The sequence below is a fragment of the Chlamydotis macqueenii genome, chromosome 25, assembly GCF_036417535.1.
Source record: "Chlamydotis macqueenii isolate bChlMac1 chromosome 25, bChlMac1.mat, whole genome shotgun sequence".
Taxonomy (NCBI): Eukaryota; Metazoa; Chordata; class Aves; order Otidiformes; family Otididae; genus Chlamydotis; species Chlamydotis macqueenii.
Genome location: NC_141580.1, coordinates 6,508,492 through 6,525,426, shown reverse-complemented (window position 1 = coordinate 6,525,426; position 16,935 = coordinate 6,508,492). Strand labels below are relative to the sequence as shown.

At 43.3% G+C, this 16,935-nt stretch overlaps 1 protein-coding gene across 1 annotated transcript; it reads right to left on the bottom strand.

Moving 5' to 3' along the window:
- Window positions 1-4,861: 4,861 nt before the first annotated feature.
- Window positions 4,862-5,803, bottom strand: LOC104484649 (olfactory receptor 6E1-like). The gene has a single exon (XM_010126793.2). The coding sequence runs from the start codon at window positions 5,801-5,803 to the stop codon at window positions 4,862-4,864; it is 942 nt and encodes a 313-aa protein (XP_010125095.2).
- Window positions 5,804-16,935: the final 11,132 nt, after the last annotated feature.

The window sequence follows — 16,935 nt, the reverse complement described above, 5'->3', positions numbered from 1 at the left end:
CTACTTCAAACTTTAAAATAGAACTTCACCAGGTTGACATTCATTAATAATACACATTCCCGAGGTTAGTTTTTAATTATCATTCATTATCACCATCTATTCAACCCTTAACAATGTTATTCTATGCCTGTTAATATCTGACACAACCAAAGCTACTCTGGAATTCAGTGAAGTTACTGCTGCTTTGATGGCATTGGTAATACCCTTCCTCAGTACCCTCATCCAACATCTGAGGAAAATGTCCCAGAAGAAAGTTTCAGGAGGAATTTTTCTCCCCAAAAGACAGAGTCTTGATGCAATCTATATAAGTTTTAAAAAGGAAGGTAGGAAGAAGCCCATTAATTGTACATTTTCTTTTTCCAAGGAATTTTGATTAATGTTTCCTGCAGAGAAGTTTAGGTTTGCTTCTTTTCCACCTTTCCCAAAGATATTTAGGCTCTTCATATTTTTCTCTGTATATCTAGTTCTAAATAAAATGGCAAGACATTTCTTGTAAGTCTCATGTTTTTTGGTTTAATTCTTTCTTTTCAGGGTTAATTTTTCTCAGGAGAAAACTAGGAACAGTTACCAGCTCTCCTCTCACCGCAGTATGTTTGTGGAGCTCATGAAAAACTGGTATAGAAGTGGAACTCTTGTGTTTCAGACAGAAACATCTGAATTACTCATTACCTCTTCTGCAAAATCAAGATTCAGAAATCCTTGAAATGATCCCCGTAATTTATACATGGACTTGACCCCTGCAAAGCAGGACTCCAGTTCCAATGGCTAGACTCACAGTACACCAACAAGAGAGACACAGTAGTCCTGAATCTTCTCCCATTTCTGTGGAACCATGTGTTCAGACAAGCAGTTAAAGCCTTTGCTGTATTTCTAGTCTTTCTGTGGTCAGGGGACACATCTGAGATGGGCAAATCCATACCTGCTCACGCTTGTTCGGAGGCATGGCTGATGTGTGACACCCACTGAGATGCAAAATTCCAAACTGTGTCTTGGTGTTGGCAAGCCACATAAATAGGTTCAAGAGTGAGCTTGTTCCCAGTGACAAAATTACACAAAAGTCCAGCTGGGTTCAGTAAGACAGAGCTTCCCTTCTGAACCTACTACTTTGTACGAGGATGGCCTGATTTACCTCCTGCCCTCGTAATACAACCATGAAACCTCCATGCCTCTCTCAGCAGAGCAGTAACAATGGGAAGACTGGTGAGTTTTTAAATCTACATTATAAGGTCTCCATTAAGCAAATCCAGTCTTACTGAAAATCCCTTTTATTGCCTTCACTAATACTGTCAGCTAAGATCCTTCGAAGATCTTCTTTGATTTCACCTGCTACTGCAGATTCAGCAGCACATATCCTGTTATGCTTTACAAAGCTCTGAAAATGCTCTATTTAAAGAAGCGACCAGTTAAATGAAATTCCATTGCAGGTATTATGCCAAAGTCTAGAACAGAGACACACTTTGTAAATCTACTAATGTTTCTAGTTTCTTTCCAGGAAATAAATAAATAAATAATTCTGACCGCACCCAAGTGTCAACTGGCAAGAGTTAAAGAGAAAAAAGGAATCCTTGGTTTTGTGGTTTTTTTAACTGTACTGATGTGGAGATATGAACTGCTCACTACAGAGAGTCACAACAGCATTTTAATGCTTAGCTAGCACACTTAAGATGCACTCTTAGACTGATAGCAGTTTACTCTATGACCTAAAAGTGTGTTCACAGGGGCACTAGCTAATGACTGAGCTCATGTTTTCAAGTGTTTGCTAAAACGCTGGCCTGCATCTGTCGCCATAACAGCTTTAAGTGATATTTTTTCTTCTTTCACTAGACACTAAATGCTTCACTTCCATGCTAGAAAAATAGCTTTGAAGAGTAACTGGAGAAACTTTTCAGGCTTTACTAGTTCCAGATCATTCAATAAACACATTTTCCTAACTTTTCCTAAGCCTGGCAGCTCTAAAGAGAAATGATGATGCCACAGTAATTAAAATTATTGACATTTTCATAACTAACATCAGGGAAGAAACAGATGATATGTTGAAATAATTAATTTTTATTTTGCTTTTGGACTTACATGATTATGATAAGCCTAAAATGACAAGTGTATTTTTACATAGCCATTTTGAAAAAACAGAAAAGGGTTTTGGTCTTTTGGGCAGACGTCAAAGGGTTCTTTTCCTGAGTAAAAACAAATAAATAACAAAACATCTGATTTTATTATAAGACAACACTTTATTTTTATTCTTAAAACAAAATAGTCTTTTCAGAGGCCTGTCCAGTCCAACCCCCCTGCAAGAAGCAGAGACAGCTTCAACCAGATCAGGTTGCTCAGAGCCCGGTCCAACCCGGCCTGGAACGTTTCCAGGGATGGGGAATCCACCACCTCTCTGGGCAACCTGGGCCAGTGCTCCACCACCCTCAGTGTAAAAAGATTTTTCCTTATATCTAGTCTGAATCTACCTCCTTCTATTTTAAAATTACCTAATGCTCTATAGTTAGTTTCTTCATTACACCCTAGACAAAGAACAAGTAACAAAATTAGTTATTAATAAAGCAGATGAGGCAAGGCACTTCCTTTGCAGGGTCTCTTGCCAAAGGGGAAACTGCGCAAGCTTAACATAACAGTTTTGATCATATTGTTTATTTGATCTTTTAATATTTGAGGTTATTTTCTTTTTCTAAAAATATAAAGATCTAAGACTTTGTGACCTTGCAAGTTTCCTCAAAGAGCTCTGGGAACAGACAAACAGAGGTTCAATACGGTAAAGTGCCGGGTCCTGTACCTGGGTCATAAAATCTCCACGCAATGCTACAGGCTTGAGGAAGAGTAGCTGGAAAACTGTCTGGCAGAAAATGATCTGGGGGTGCTGATCGACAGCCAACTGAATACAAGCCAGCAGTTTGGCAGACCAGTGGCCAAGAAGGCCAACAGCATCCTGGCTTGTATCAGAAACAGTGTGGCCAGCAGGACTAGAGAAGTAATCATCCCCCTGGACTCGGCACTGGTGAGGCTGCACCTTGAATACTGTGTGCAGTTTCAGGCTCCTCACTACAAGAAAGACATTGAGGTGCTGGAGCGTGTCCAGAGAAGAGCAACAAAGCTGCTGAAGGGTCTAGAGAACAAGTCTTATGAGGCGGCTGAGGGAACTGAGGTCGTTTGGTCTGGAGAAAAGGAGGCTGAGGGAGACTTTATCGCTTTCTACAATTACCTGAAGGGAGGTTGTAGCAAGGTGGTCTCTTTTCCCAAATAACTAGTGATAGGACAAGAGAAAATGGCCTCAAGTTGCACCAGGGGAGGTTTAAATTGGCTGTTAGGAAAAAGTTCTTCACTGAAAGGGTTGTCAAGCATTGAACAGGCTTCTCAGGGAAGTGGTTGAGCCACCATCCCTGCAGGCATTTAAAAGACGTGTAGACCTGGTGCTTAGGAACATAGTTTAGTGGTGGACCTGTCAGTTGTTTACAGTTGGACTTGATGATCTTAAGGGTCTTTTCCAACCTAAATGATTCTATGATTCTATGCCTCTGCTTTATCTTCATCCCTATTAGTCAGGTGACCATCTTCAACAACTACCAGTACAATGTTTTCTTTAGACTTGCTTTTACTGTTGACATATTTAAAAAACCCCCTTCTTGTCAGATACAATACCAGCCAGTTTCAGCTCTGATTGAGCTTTGGCCTTTTTTATCTTCTCCCTGGATATACAAATCACAGCTCTGTAATCTTCCTGCGAAGTCTGACCTTGCTTCCAGAGATTGTACAACTTCTTTTTTTCTTTTGAGTTCCACAAGGACTTCTTTATTTCAATCCACGAGATTTTTCTTCTTATTTTCTCCCCTTGTCCTGTTGAGGAGAGAAGTGAGAGAGCTGCTTGGTGGGTTTTTGGCAGCCAGACAAGGTTAACCCACCACAGGTGTACATGGCAAGATTTTGGTAACAAGGGGTCTGCAGGTGTGGCTTCTGTAAGAAGAGACAAGGGGCTGCTCCATGCCAGACACAACCACTTCCAGTTGGCTCCAAAATGGACCCACCACAGCTGAGCCCATGAGTGAAGCTGGTGGCACCTTTGGGAAAACATCTGTAAGAAAGGGCAGAAATTGCCAGCTAGAGAGAGGACCAGGGAACAAAGAGAGGAACAAAAACAGTGAGACACAACAGAGGCAACAGCAAGATTACAGAAGGAGAAGGAAATACTCCATGGTGGAGCAGATATCCACTGCAGCCTGTGGAGAACCCAAGCTGGAGCAAAGGAAAAGTGTGTTAAGAGAGGAGCAGCAGAGGGAAACCACTATGCATGGACCACAACTCTCCCCACCCAACATGCACTGCTTGGGGCAGGGCTGGAGGAGTCTGGAAGGAATTAATAAAATTGAGTATGAAAAAGGGGTAAGTAAACGTGTTGGTTTAATATTTGACTTGATTTCTCACAAACTAAAACTATTTTAATTGGCAATACATTAAATTAATTTTCTCAAATTCCAATCCATTTTGCTCCCAGGAGCAACTGGTAAACCATCTCTCTGTCTTTATCTCAACTCATGAGATTTCTTGTTTCTATTTTTTTCTGTTTTCTGCCTCTTCTCTGTCACACTGTGGGGTGGAAGTGGTGAGGGAGCAGACTCAAGGGGCTGGAATCTGGTTGTTAGCCAAGGCTAACCCATCACAGCAAGGCAAAGCTGAGTCTAGGTACTGGAGGACTAGAAGATCTTTTCTGCACTGGCATATTTTGGTTGCTAATAGAAGAAGGAAGTACATAACATGTAGAAAGCATAAACCATTCAAAATCAGCATCTTTATTTCACAGTTACAGAATGCTGATATTGCATCTGGGAAACAATTCAGTCACTTGGATGGGCCACTCCAGCATTCACAACTGCCTCAGGGAGCGAGGAAATGCCTTCAGTACTCTCTCCTTTAGGGCCTGTTTGACTTTATTGTTCCTAAGTGAGTAGATGTATGGGTTAAGCATCTGAGTCACTACAGAGAAGAAGAAAGAAAGGACTTTGTCAGAGTCCTGCCCGCCTCGCTGTGCTGGGCGGATATACCTGTAAATACATGTGCTGTAAAATATCATCACCACCATGAGGTGAGCTGAGCAAGTGGAGAATGCCTTCCTCCTTCCTGTGGAAGATGGGATATGCAAGATTGTGACAATAATGCAACCATAAGAAACAGCAGTTACTGTTAAGGTACCGGGTATGATGATAATTATTACAATAAGCATCAGTTCCTCAATGAACCCTGTGTCTGTGCAGGACAGTTGCAACAACAGGGAAGTATCACAGTAGAAGTGGTTCATGACATTGGGACCACAACATGGCAACTGGACAATCATAATGGTGGGAGGAAACATCAAGAGAAAACTCGCTGTCCAGCAAGCCAGGACCAGCTGGAGGCAAAATCTGTTGTTCATAATTGTTGTGTAATGCAAAGGGTGACAAATGGCAACATAGCGATCAAAGGACATTGCTGCCACATGGAAAAACGTGCAGGTACCCAAGTAAAAGAAAAGTAGCATCTGAAGGAAACAACCAGGCAGGGAAATAACCTTCCTCTCTGTCAGAAGGCTGTAGAGGGTCCTGGGAATGAACGTGGAGGTGAAAGTGATTTCCAAAAGGGAAAAATTTCTGAGGAAGTAGTACATTGGGGTCTGAAGAAAATGATTCACAAGAGTGATGCTGATGACAGCAATGTTTCCAAGCAGGATCAAGAAGTAGGCAATCATAAGAAACAGAAAGAGGATGATCTCCAAATGGCGGCTGTTGGTCAGCCCCAAGAGGACAAATTCCACAACTGTTGTGTGGTTCATTGAGGCTTCATTGCTAGCAGGAAAAAAAAAAAAAAAAAAAAAAAAAAAGCCCATTTTGAGAACTGGAGAACAACAGAGCAAAAGTCAGTTTGGCTTTGAGAACATTAAAGGGCAATACCAAGAATGAATCTCTTATAAAAGACTGGAGCAGCCACAGTAATCACATCTTGTTCACGTAAATGGAGCCTCAAGCTGCATTTGTAACATTGAGTCCTCACTTCGGTTAAAGTGATTCACACAGTTCCCACTCGGTATAGTTCAGAGAGGTGCACATGCAGAAGCTGTTACAGACCCTATGGCAAACAGATCTCTGAATGGTCTGGTCACATTGATGGGTTTTCAACTGCATTCTCCATCCCTTCTCTCCCAGACACCAGCCCTCCTTGCCCTGAAAAGAGATATACAGCTCGTTTCGCACTCAGATCTCTCAGGTTTTATCTATTGTGATTGGATCTTTGAATCTTATTTTAGACTCATTTCAGATATTACTGAATGATTTAAATAAACACCAAGACAATGAGTTTCCAGGGAAAGCAAGCACATCTTGGATAGCTCATAGCCCATACTAAACATGCCACCCAGTTTTCCTTATTCAAATGCTCCTTACAAAATGCTCATCAAAAGGGGAGATATGAGCTAGGATGCTACAACCTTTCTTATCACACAATTCTCATAAAATCTTTCCCCTGTAGTGACCTTCTACCAGAAAAACACAGGGTTTTATTAGCATCATCTCATGATTGTTTCTCAAGAAACACCAAAACACAACAATTCCCCTCTCACAAATCATATAAAATATAGAACATATTTTTTAATACTACTGATGGACAGATATTATCTGGTAGCTGAGAGCTGTCCCTTAAAACAAGAAACTCCCTCAATAACAATTAAAAGCTTTTACTTTAGTTTGAAGACTAAAAGTTTCACTTTGCAAGCAATTGTCCCTTTAATCTGTCCCTGTCTCCAAAAAATCACACACAGACTCTAAGAAATGGTCTAAATAGTTACCAGTATATTCACAACAATCCAGGATGCTTCAAAAAGGATTCTGAGCCTGATGTTTCTCCTTCATTTAGTTTGACATTTGATTTTTGGCAAATAAATTTCCTCTATCTTCAGCTCCTTTTTATAATTGTGGTAGCATATTACATTCTTGTACTTCCTCACTGAGTCAAACCTCAGGGACCAATTAGGTATTGAAATCTGCCAAACATCTTCTGGGAAAACAACTGTGAAAGTCTGAAGAACAGCAAGAATATAAATAAACCATACAGAAAACGAGATTGGAAAGGACCTCTGGAGGTGCAATCCCTTGCTAAAAGCAGGGCTAACTCCAAAGCCGGACAAGGTTGCACATGACCTTCTCTAGGTAAGTGTGGGTATCTCCAAGCATGGAGATCCCACAGCTTCTGAGGTCACCACCTTATGGTTCACCATTTTTATTGTGAAGAGTTATTTCCTTGTGTCCAGTGGAGATTTACTTGTTTAAGCCACGACGCACACATCATAGAATTCTATGATTGTATGATCTTGTTCTTTCACTGTGCACTTCTGAGAGGTCTAGCTCTGACTTCTCTGTAAATCCCCTTCAGACAGTGGACAGTACAGCTAGATCCCTCCTCTCAACTTTGTCTTCTCCCTCTGCTTCTCTTCATGTGTCATGTTCTCTGATCAATTTGCTCATCCTCCATTGGACTCACACCATTTTGATAACATCTTCAGGTTTTTTTCCTGGTCTGGGTAAGATATACTGTACACAATTCTCCAGATGCAGTCTCACAAGTGCCAAACAACAAGAAATTAGCACCTATCCTAAACGGCTGGCTACACTCTTCTGAACGTAGCCCGGTATGCAGTGAACCTTCACTGTCACAGAGGCACACTGCTGATGTGAGCATGGCACCCACCAGAAACCCACAGGTCTATCTCCAGAGTTGTTCCACAGCTGTAGAGCCTTCACCTATGAATAGGGTTAACCCATCCCACATGCAGGACAACTGAAGGGAGTCCACCCCACCTCAGTACATGAACAAAGTAGTAGCTGGCGCCCTAGCTACTGCGGTTACTACCAGGAGCTATGTTCAAAGCACCAACATCAGACAGGAACTAGAATATCAAACCACCTTCTGGCACCATCTGTATTTCTCTACCGACTATTAGGAGTAAAGTGACGCCTTACACTGTTACTCTTGATCAAGGTAAGGTTGTGCTGCTCCCACTCTATTCTACCCCTTTGCCCTACCACCATCTGGCAATTTCACTTGCGTTATACATCATTTGTGGACAAATAGCTCAAGTTTTCACAGGTGTATACACTCAATACACAAAAATTGTGACAAAACATAGTATGGTGCAAGCTAATCAATGGCCATCAGGTCCTAGTAATCTTAAGCCTTATGAAAACAGCTTTCTTTATACACATTGTACTAACTGTAAATTAGTTTTATGTTTCTTCTATCAGGCAAAAGCTAAGCAGTTTCAATATGCAACTCAAACTTTAAAAGTACTTCCGGCTTCTTGCAGCTACAGACCTGCTGGTGGTGTGGCTCACCGAGAGCACAGCAGTCATATCACAGATGCCCAGCACCCACCAGCCTAAGGCATACTGGAATTATGAACCCTGGAAGGGCCATGCTGCTGTGACAACTGCTCTCACCTCTTGCTTTTGGGACCTAGTAACAGTTTGGCATCAGCACGTATTCTTTCTGCCTCACACCCTCTGTGTCTACAGCGTCTGTGTATCAGTGTTCCCCCGTATCTCTGTTACTGGTGGTTTTATAGACAAATGTCAGCACAAGTCCTCAATCCCATCAGTCCCTAGAGATATCATGCTACCCCCTTCCAGCAGTTTTAGGTACTGTTCTCCTGTCACTTGTTGATTGGTGGCCTCTGGGAAGGCTCATCACACACAGTCCTTATTTACATTGTCCTGCTGACAATGCCTCATTACACTCAGCTATTCAACTCGTGATCAAGACAAGGGGGTAATACTCATGTGACAGACACCCAACTACACCCACGGGTGAGGTGACTGCCACCCCACAGCAGAAATCTAAACTGAGACAGGCTACCACCACAGTCAGGTGTCTGCTGCTGCCTGCAAATGAAGACCTTTATGAGCTGTGCATGTTTCCTCACACTCCCAGCATGCAGGACAAGAAAAGTTAGTGACAAAAATTCAGTAAAGGTAACACATCAATATTAGCAGAAGGACAGAGAAGTTTCAGGCTAATGTAATTCCAAGAGAAAATGCACTTAAGAAAAAAAAAAAAAACCAAAATTACTCTACCCAGCAGAGAGATGGGAGCAATGACACATTTGACTGTAAACCACGGCGCTTTCACGTGCTGCCTCGACTATCTGAATTTCCCCCAGAGTTTAGCGCAACAGTGAACAGTGTCTCTACAGGATCTGCATCTTCCACTTTGCTTGGTGTCACAGAATAACCAGGATGCAATTGAGATCTGGTCAGGACAGAAGCAAGTTATTGCTACAGCTACCAGGGCGAGCAGAGAGCAGCAGTGACAGACTGCTGGTGCGAACTCTGCCCAAACGAGGCAGTTACAGGGTTTATACACCGAACTCTGCCCAAACAGGGCAATTACAGGGTTTATACACCTTTGGGTTACACGACTCATTCCTCACCAAGCACTGTCAGATAGGCAGGATACGCTAAATCACAACAGAGAGTGGATTACTTCAGGTAAGGAGTGTCTAAACAGTCTATCCTTCGCAAACAACCTGTTCCTTCAACAATCCCCTCAGGCTGACTCAGCGAGGCTATCAACTCACGCTGCAGACATTTCCTAACTTGAGAAATCTGCAAACTGCTGCCTACGAGGTGCTAGCTTTTTTACTTCTACATCGGGGAAATAATCACTAGAAGTAAAAAGCTTCAAATGTTTTCAAGTTAGCATGGCTGGAGTAGACCAGATGGATTTTGGATGGCATTGCATTAGCAAAAGCCTGAGAACTTTCACTTCACAATTCAGAAAGAAATCTCACACAACAAATAATCCTTGAGCATTCATTCCAGGTTTTTAGGTGAAGTAATGGCCATTGCTTTCTTCTCAAAGGCCTTGTGAACAACGGAATCTGTTGTGTGGTTTGGGTTTGTTTTTTTCAGCTGCTAAATTGCTTGATTCTGTCATGAGGAATTAAAAAGTATATTAGATCTCAAGTGTGCAGGACAAATACTTGTTCCAGACAGAAGAACAATGCAGGACAGAGGCAAAGATCAAGGAGATGCTTAAGGGGAGCAAAAGGAAGAGGGGCTGCAGAAAAATGTGCAGAGAATCTCAAGCATACCTTTCTCTGTCATGTGAAATTTGACTATGAGTCAGCCACTGTATCCCACAAATATGAGAGCCTAAGAGGGCCTTCTGCGAGCTCGCCCTGCTAGACAGTGTGGCTGCATGGCAGCAATGTCCCCTGGGAGAAAGACAGGTGAACTAATACTGCTTTTGAAAACTGAGCAGACACAGAAGCAGTTACAGCAAGAAAAGGAGAAAACACAAAAGTTGGAAGGAAAGACGGAGATTACACTCATGCAGGCCCTGCATCCCCTTAGCCACATGTAAACTAGCAATAGTGTCCCTAAAGGACTGGGATGGTGATATTTGGGGTGATCCTGATGACTATGATGAGGGAAATAATGACCCCCTTTTCCCCTCAGACTCCTCTGAATATGAGGCTAGACCCATCATTAAAGAAGATTACATCCTGATTTCAGTTGGTGTTCGACAGCATCTGATGAAATTTCATGGACTCATAGAGTGATTGTTTGAGATTTGGAAGGTAATTTGGGATAATGTGACTCAATTTGAAAAGGGTTTCCAATCTTGGTGGCAGAATTGGTGGATAATTTCACTTATGACCTCACTGACAGTAAAGCCACAGCTTTTGTTTCGACAACACGCAACCCTTCGGTATACACCAATCATCGTGCTAGGATTAAATCACCATGGAACCGTCCTCCACCCATTAGAACACAGAGTATGGGCCCAGCAAAAAGGGAACAAACCGCAAACTATTGATGTCAATGCAGGAACAACCTGGATTTATGGGTCCCTGGATTTATTTGTGAACGGCATTAACCATTGAGGTCCAAGACATCTGTCCTGACACTGAACAGTGAACTTGCCATTTTGAAATACATCCAGATTAAATCCCTGACACTGTACATGTTCGAAATGGATATATTTGTATGATAACTCTTTGTGACTCCACACTCACAGACAACATCACCACAGAGAGAGACAATCACTCAAATATCTGTATTTGTAATTTTATCAAAATTGTGGGATGCAGCTTTAATGGCCACAATATAACAATACATTCTGTCAAGATTTATTGCCTACCTCTATTGGAATGGATCTCACACTGGTGGCATGACACCACATCACACGATGATATGAGTCAATTGCTAAAATTAATTCAGAACAACAGACAGAGAACCCTGAGTACTGCCCATCGCGGTGCAGAGAAGATACACTGTGACCTAGAAAGAGTGAAGAGACACAGAGAACATCACTGATGGGAAGCTCTTTTTAGACGGTCACCAACAGCAACTGGAATTTTGAATTTGATGCTGCATCTAATTGTAGTTTTGTTGGTGTCGCAGTCCCCCCACCCTTCAAGAGAATAGGGGGAGATAATATGAGAAAAACGGCTCAAGGTTTGAGATAAGGACAGGGAGAAATCCTTAAAGTTACCATTACGGGCAAAACAGACTCGACTTGGGGAAAACTATTCGTTTATTATTAAAACCAAAGCAGGATAATAAGAACAAGAACAAGATAACCTCCCGCCACCCCTCCCTCTTCCCAGGCTTAACATTATCTCTACTACCTTCCCCCCTGAGCGGCACAGGGGGGAAGAGGGAATGGGGGTTACGATCCGTTCATCACACATCACTTTACACTGCTCCTTCCTCCTTGGAGGAAGAACTCCTCACATTCCTCCCCTGCTCCTTTATGGGGTCCCTCCCACGGGCCACAGTCCTTCGTGAAACTGCTCCGGCGTGGGTCATCTCTTCCACGGGGTGCAGTCCCTCCAGAACAGCTGTCCCAGCGGGCCCTCCACAGGCCACAGCCTCCTGCAGGCCTCCACCTGCTCTGGCGTGGGGTCCTCCATGGGCTGCAGGTGGATCTCTGCTCCTCCGTGGACCTCCATGGGCTGCAGGGGGACAACCTGCTCCACCATGGTCTTCACCACAGACCGCAGGGGAATCTTGGCCAGGAGCTGAGTTACTCCTCTCCCTCCTCCTTCACTGACCTTGGCGTCTGCAGCCGTTCCTCTCACAAGAAATTCTTCACAACAGGCTGGCAGACGCCTCTCGGATCTCTTCACATCATCCATCTCATCTCCTTTCCACTTCTTGCAGCCAGGCTGGACTGAGGGTGAGGGCCGCGAGGCCCACAAGGCTCGCACCTCCCCCTCTCTGCCCCCGCTCAGCTCCTTCACATCTTCTTCTTTTTCTTTTTTTTTTTTTCTGTTTTCCCCTACTTGAATACGTTATCGCAGAGGCGTTATCAGGGAACATTCTGCTACCAATTGGCTCGGCCTTGGCCAGCAGCGGGTCCGTCCTAGGCCCGGCCAAGTCCACTGGACAAAGGGGAAACAACTTCTACCAGCTTCTTGCAGAAGCTGCCCCTGTAGCTCCCACCTCACTAAATAAAACCAGGACAGTTAGTTTTGATCTTATTATATTTATTGTTTATATTCATTCTATATATAAAAGTTCAGCAAAAAATGAAACTAATTACATCAATCCAGCATGTAAAATATATACAATCAACTGATTCTGTATATGAAATTGTACTAACATTAATTAATTATGAAACTTAAACTAAATAGCTTATCAAATAATTGGACTCTTACCACTGATCTGCACTACACCACATATTTATGACACAGAGGCAAGAGGTGACCATACTACCACTCCATGAGTCCATGTGGCGGACTGACTGCAGTCATGGGCTGGGGTGTGACGGACGCACCCGACCCCTTCACCAGAACAGCAGTAGTTTGGCGCAGGCTCCGGGGGAGGTAAAGGTCTGAGCCATAGCTGGGCCAAGAACTCCTCTGGTTTGAGCCTGTCCTCTGAAAACCCACAAGGGAACCAGAGCAGCACAGTGAGCACCAATGCATATCAGCTTGGAACACCAATCATGTGATTAACACATGAACGGCAGGTGGCTTTTCCAAGGCTCATTTATCAAGGAACAAAGAAAGTTGTGAGTACAAGGAGTCTCATGCATACCTTTCTCCGTCACATGAAATTTGTCCAGGCAACCACTTTACCCCACAAATATGACAGCCAGAGTGAACCTTCTTTGAGTTCTCCCTCCTAGGCAGCGTGGCTCCACTTGAGCTGGGACGCCTCTCAAGGTTGCTCCTCAAGGTATAGAGACATTTTACCAGCAGCAGATCTTTGGTAAGTGACTAATATCGCTCATAACCCTGTGGTATGAAAAACTTTGACTTCACCTTGGTAACTTTGATTGCACGCTGAATTGATGCTAACAAAACATTATATAAACTTTGCATATATAATCCTTTAGACATAAACCACTGACTAAGTCTGAGACTAAGTCTGGATCCAGCCGCACCCAGACTCCTCTCTGAAGAGGACTTTAGAAAGCAAGGGGATCCACTCTCAACCTTGTGACTCCACAAGAGTGTCCTTACTCGTTGCGTCATTGCTCTCTGTGAATCATTCTAACTTCAGTGTAACTCAGTTCTCCTTCGTATGCTTTTCCACACAGTAATTAATAGAGTGAACCTTGCTATGAGACTTTGTTAAGTCACACTTTTACAATATCGTACTAACACCACTTTTGTGAACACCTCTGATAGTGGTTATAAGTAATCTGAATCAGCCATTCATGACAGGGAGTGGCAAGGGCGTTAGAACTGTAGAAAACGGGAGTACTCAACTGCAGAGTTCTGTAGAATATTTTTAAAATAATGATTTGTAGAATCATTAGCTGATCATAAATCATAGAGTAATATACTTTGGAAGAGACCTCTGGAGATCTCTGGTTCAATTCCCACTCAAAGCAGGCCCAAATGGGAGCACCTGCTCAAGGCCTTGTCCAGTTCAGTTCTGAAAATCTGTAAGATATTCAAGAATTTTTCACGGTTCCTGTTCCAGTGTTTAACTACCTTGTGAAAAATATTTTCTGAGTATCTAACTGAAATCTCAATTGGTTCAATGCATATTAAGGCACACCAGAGAGTGAGCTGCAATTTGGAGAAAGGGAATGAGCTGGCGGACAGAGAGGCAAAACAAGTGGCCAAAACAAAGGTGAAAGTAGAAGGGACTCTAATTCCTGATAGGCAAATCTCTCTAGAAGGTAAGCCAGAATATACCAAGGAAGATCAGAAACTTATCACAGACTTGGAAGGGTCATATAATGAAGAGGGGTGGGCTTATACCCCACAGGGAAGACTAATTATTCCCTCCTGTTTACCATGGCACTTGATACGGGAGGAACATAGAAAAAGGCATTGGGGAACAGAGGCTCTGTATAAACATTTGATAAGAGAAATTGTAGCCAGAAACTTATATACCACGGTGAGACAGGTGACTCAACAGTGTGACCTTTGCCTCCAGACTAATCCTAAAAATACTCCCAAACCAGAAATGGGCCAATTGGGAAAGGCAATGGGCCTGGACAACAATGGCAGGTTGATTTTACAGAACTTCCAAGAAAAGGGGGGTATCGCTATTTGCTGGTATTAACTGATACCTTTTCAGGTTGGCCAGAAGCGTTCCCAACTAGGACAGCCAAGGCTCGGGAGATAACTAAAGTATTGGTACAAGAGATAATACCACACTTTGGGGTTCCAGCAACCATATCCTCTGACAGAGGACCACACTTTGTCTCAAAAATAGTACAGCAAATTAGCCACCATTTAGAATCATAGAATCATAGAATGGTTAGGGTTGGAAGGGACCTTCAAAGGTCATCTAGTCCAACCCCCCTGCAAGTAGCAGAGACATCCCTGACTAGGCCAGGTTGCTCAGAGCCTCATCCAGCCTGGCCTTGAACGTTTCCAGGGATGGGGCCTCCACCACCTTTCTGGGCAACCTGTTCCAGTGTTCTTTGGGAATAGATTGGCAACTTCATACCCCATATAGCCCTCAGTCGAGTGGTCAAGTGGAGAAAATGAACCACTTCATCAAACAGCAAATTGTAAAACTGGGAAAAGAAGCAAACCTCACATGGCCTCAGTCTCTCCCTTTAGCCCTTTTGCGTATACGAACGAGACCAAGGGTGAGAGAAGGACTGAGTCCCTTTGAAATTTTGTATGGGCGACCCTATGAGATACAAAAGGGGATATCTATACAAATTGGAGACGAGATTATGACTTCCTACATGGTGGCACTGGGCAAACAGATTAATAAAATCAGAAAGCATGTGATTGGGACCCAAGAAAGAGGTCTAGATGAACCTGTGCATGATATACAACCTGGAGATTATGTATATGTAAAGTCTCTTACAGAGAAAACCCTGGAACCGCAGTGGGAAGGACCATACCAGGTACTCCTCACCTCCTTTACAGCAATCAAGATCAAGGAGCAAAATGCCTGGATACACCACACTCAGGTAAAAAGAGCACCCAAGTCTACATGGAGGGTCACACAAGTACAGCCTCAAAAACTCGTGTTATCGCGGCGTTAACCACTATCACTATTCTGGTGACGGGAGTCAGGGCATGGGAGGATAACACATTTTTGTAACTTCATGAAAAGGTCGCTAAGGTCATGAATCTGTCTGATTGCCAGTTGTGCTCTCACTTACCGAGGAACGTGGGAAATGGACACCCTGTGACAGCTATAATCTTCCCAGACCCCAAACCCGGTCACAGCACCCTTTTTAATGACCTAAAAAATGTAAGACCGGGGGATCTTGATTGGCAGATAGACCTAAATCTGGGGAATGAAACTCAAAGTACAACGTGTAACTGAAGGTGTGACAATTTGCGGAATGAAGGTGTGGAGTGTGATTCAAACAGATTGAGGCCCGACAATTTTGATTCATGGGTAACGAACTGTAGTTGTAGCTTGGGGCACCTCGATACACGATGTAGCAATGCAACATTTGTAGGACAATACCCCAACTGTACTAAATGCGTTCCGGGATTATTAGACTTCATCTCTCCCACGCCAGCCCCCGCCTCAGAAAATGAAAGCCCCCAGAGGCCGCAGACAATGTCAATCGCTAACTGGTGGATGACATGGACTGAAAACATCACAGTGATCGGGCTCCCCGCTCCGCGTGGTTGGCATTGGATTTGTGGGCGTACAGGGTATAAAGTTTTACCATTGCATTGGGCTGGTCGGTGCACTATGGGGATTATAGTACCAAATACTATTGTTAGAAAAGACCTAACCCACCTCAACACACCAAAATTCCTACGCACATACATGCGATCCTTTAGGCACAGACGTGGCAGCAACCCCTTGATAGACAGGCCCACTGGTTTTCATAGCTTTGCGAGGTGGTTTATTCCATGGTTGGGAGTGAGTGAATTAGAGAAGGCATTAGTGAATATTTCAGCTACTATGGAAGCTCTCAGCACCACGACAAGGGATACAATTCAATTCCTCCAAGAGGAAACTTCATCTCTAGAGAAAATGGTCATCCAGAATAGATTAGGTTTGGATATGTTGTTTGCCCAGCGCGGGGGATTGTGTACTGCCATAGGTGAACATTGTTGTACGTATGCAGATCAAGAACAAAGGGTAGAAAGGGACTTGTCAGGAATCTGGGAACAGACTAAAATTTTCCATGAGATAACCAGGGACGACACCACCTGGGGCTTTTCTGACTTATGGGAGAAACTAACCTCTTGGTTGCCAAACTTAGCATGGTTAAAGCAATTATTTATCGCAGCAATCATAATCACAGTTCTGATCATAATTCTTTGCAGGGTGATTCGATGTGGCCTCCGGTGTTTTCAGAATACAGGAAGTTCCTATAGTGATTGGAAGAACCAATTACGACAAAGGCTTGAGTCCGACAAATATTTGGATAAAGGGCTGAGAAGGGAGACGTCATATTAAAATGTAGTAAAAGAATTTACTTATTTCCTAGAAAAGGGGGGACTGAGAGAAGGGG

Excerpts from the sequence above, each read along its gene's own strand:
- LOC104484649 (XM_010126793.2), bottom strand. The coding sequence starts at position 5,803 with ATGAACCACACAACAGTTGTGGAATTTGTCCTCTTGGGGCTGACCAAC.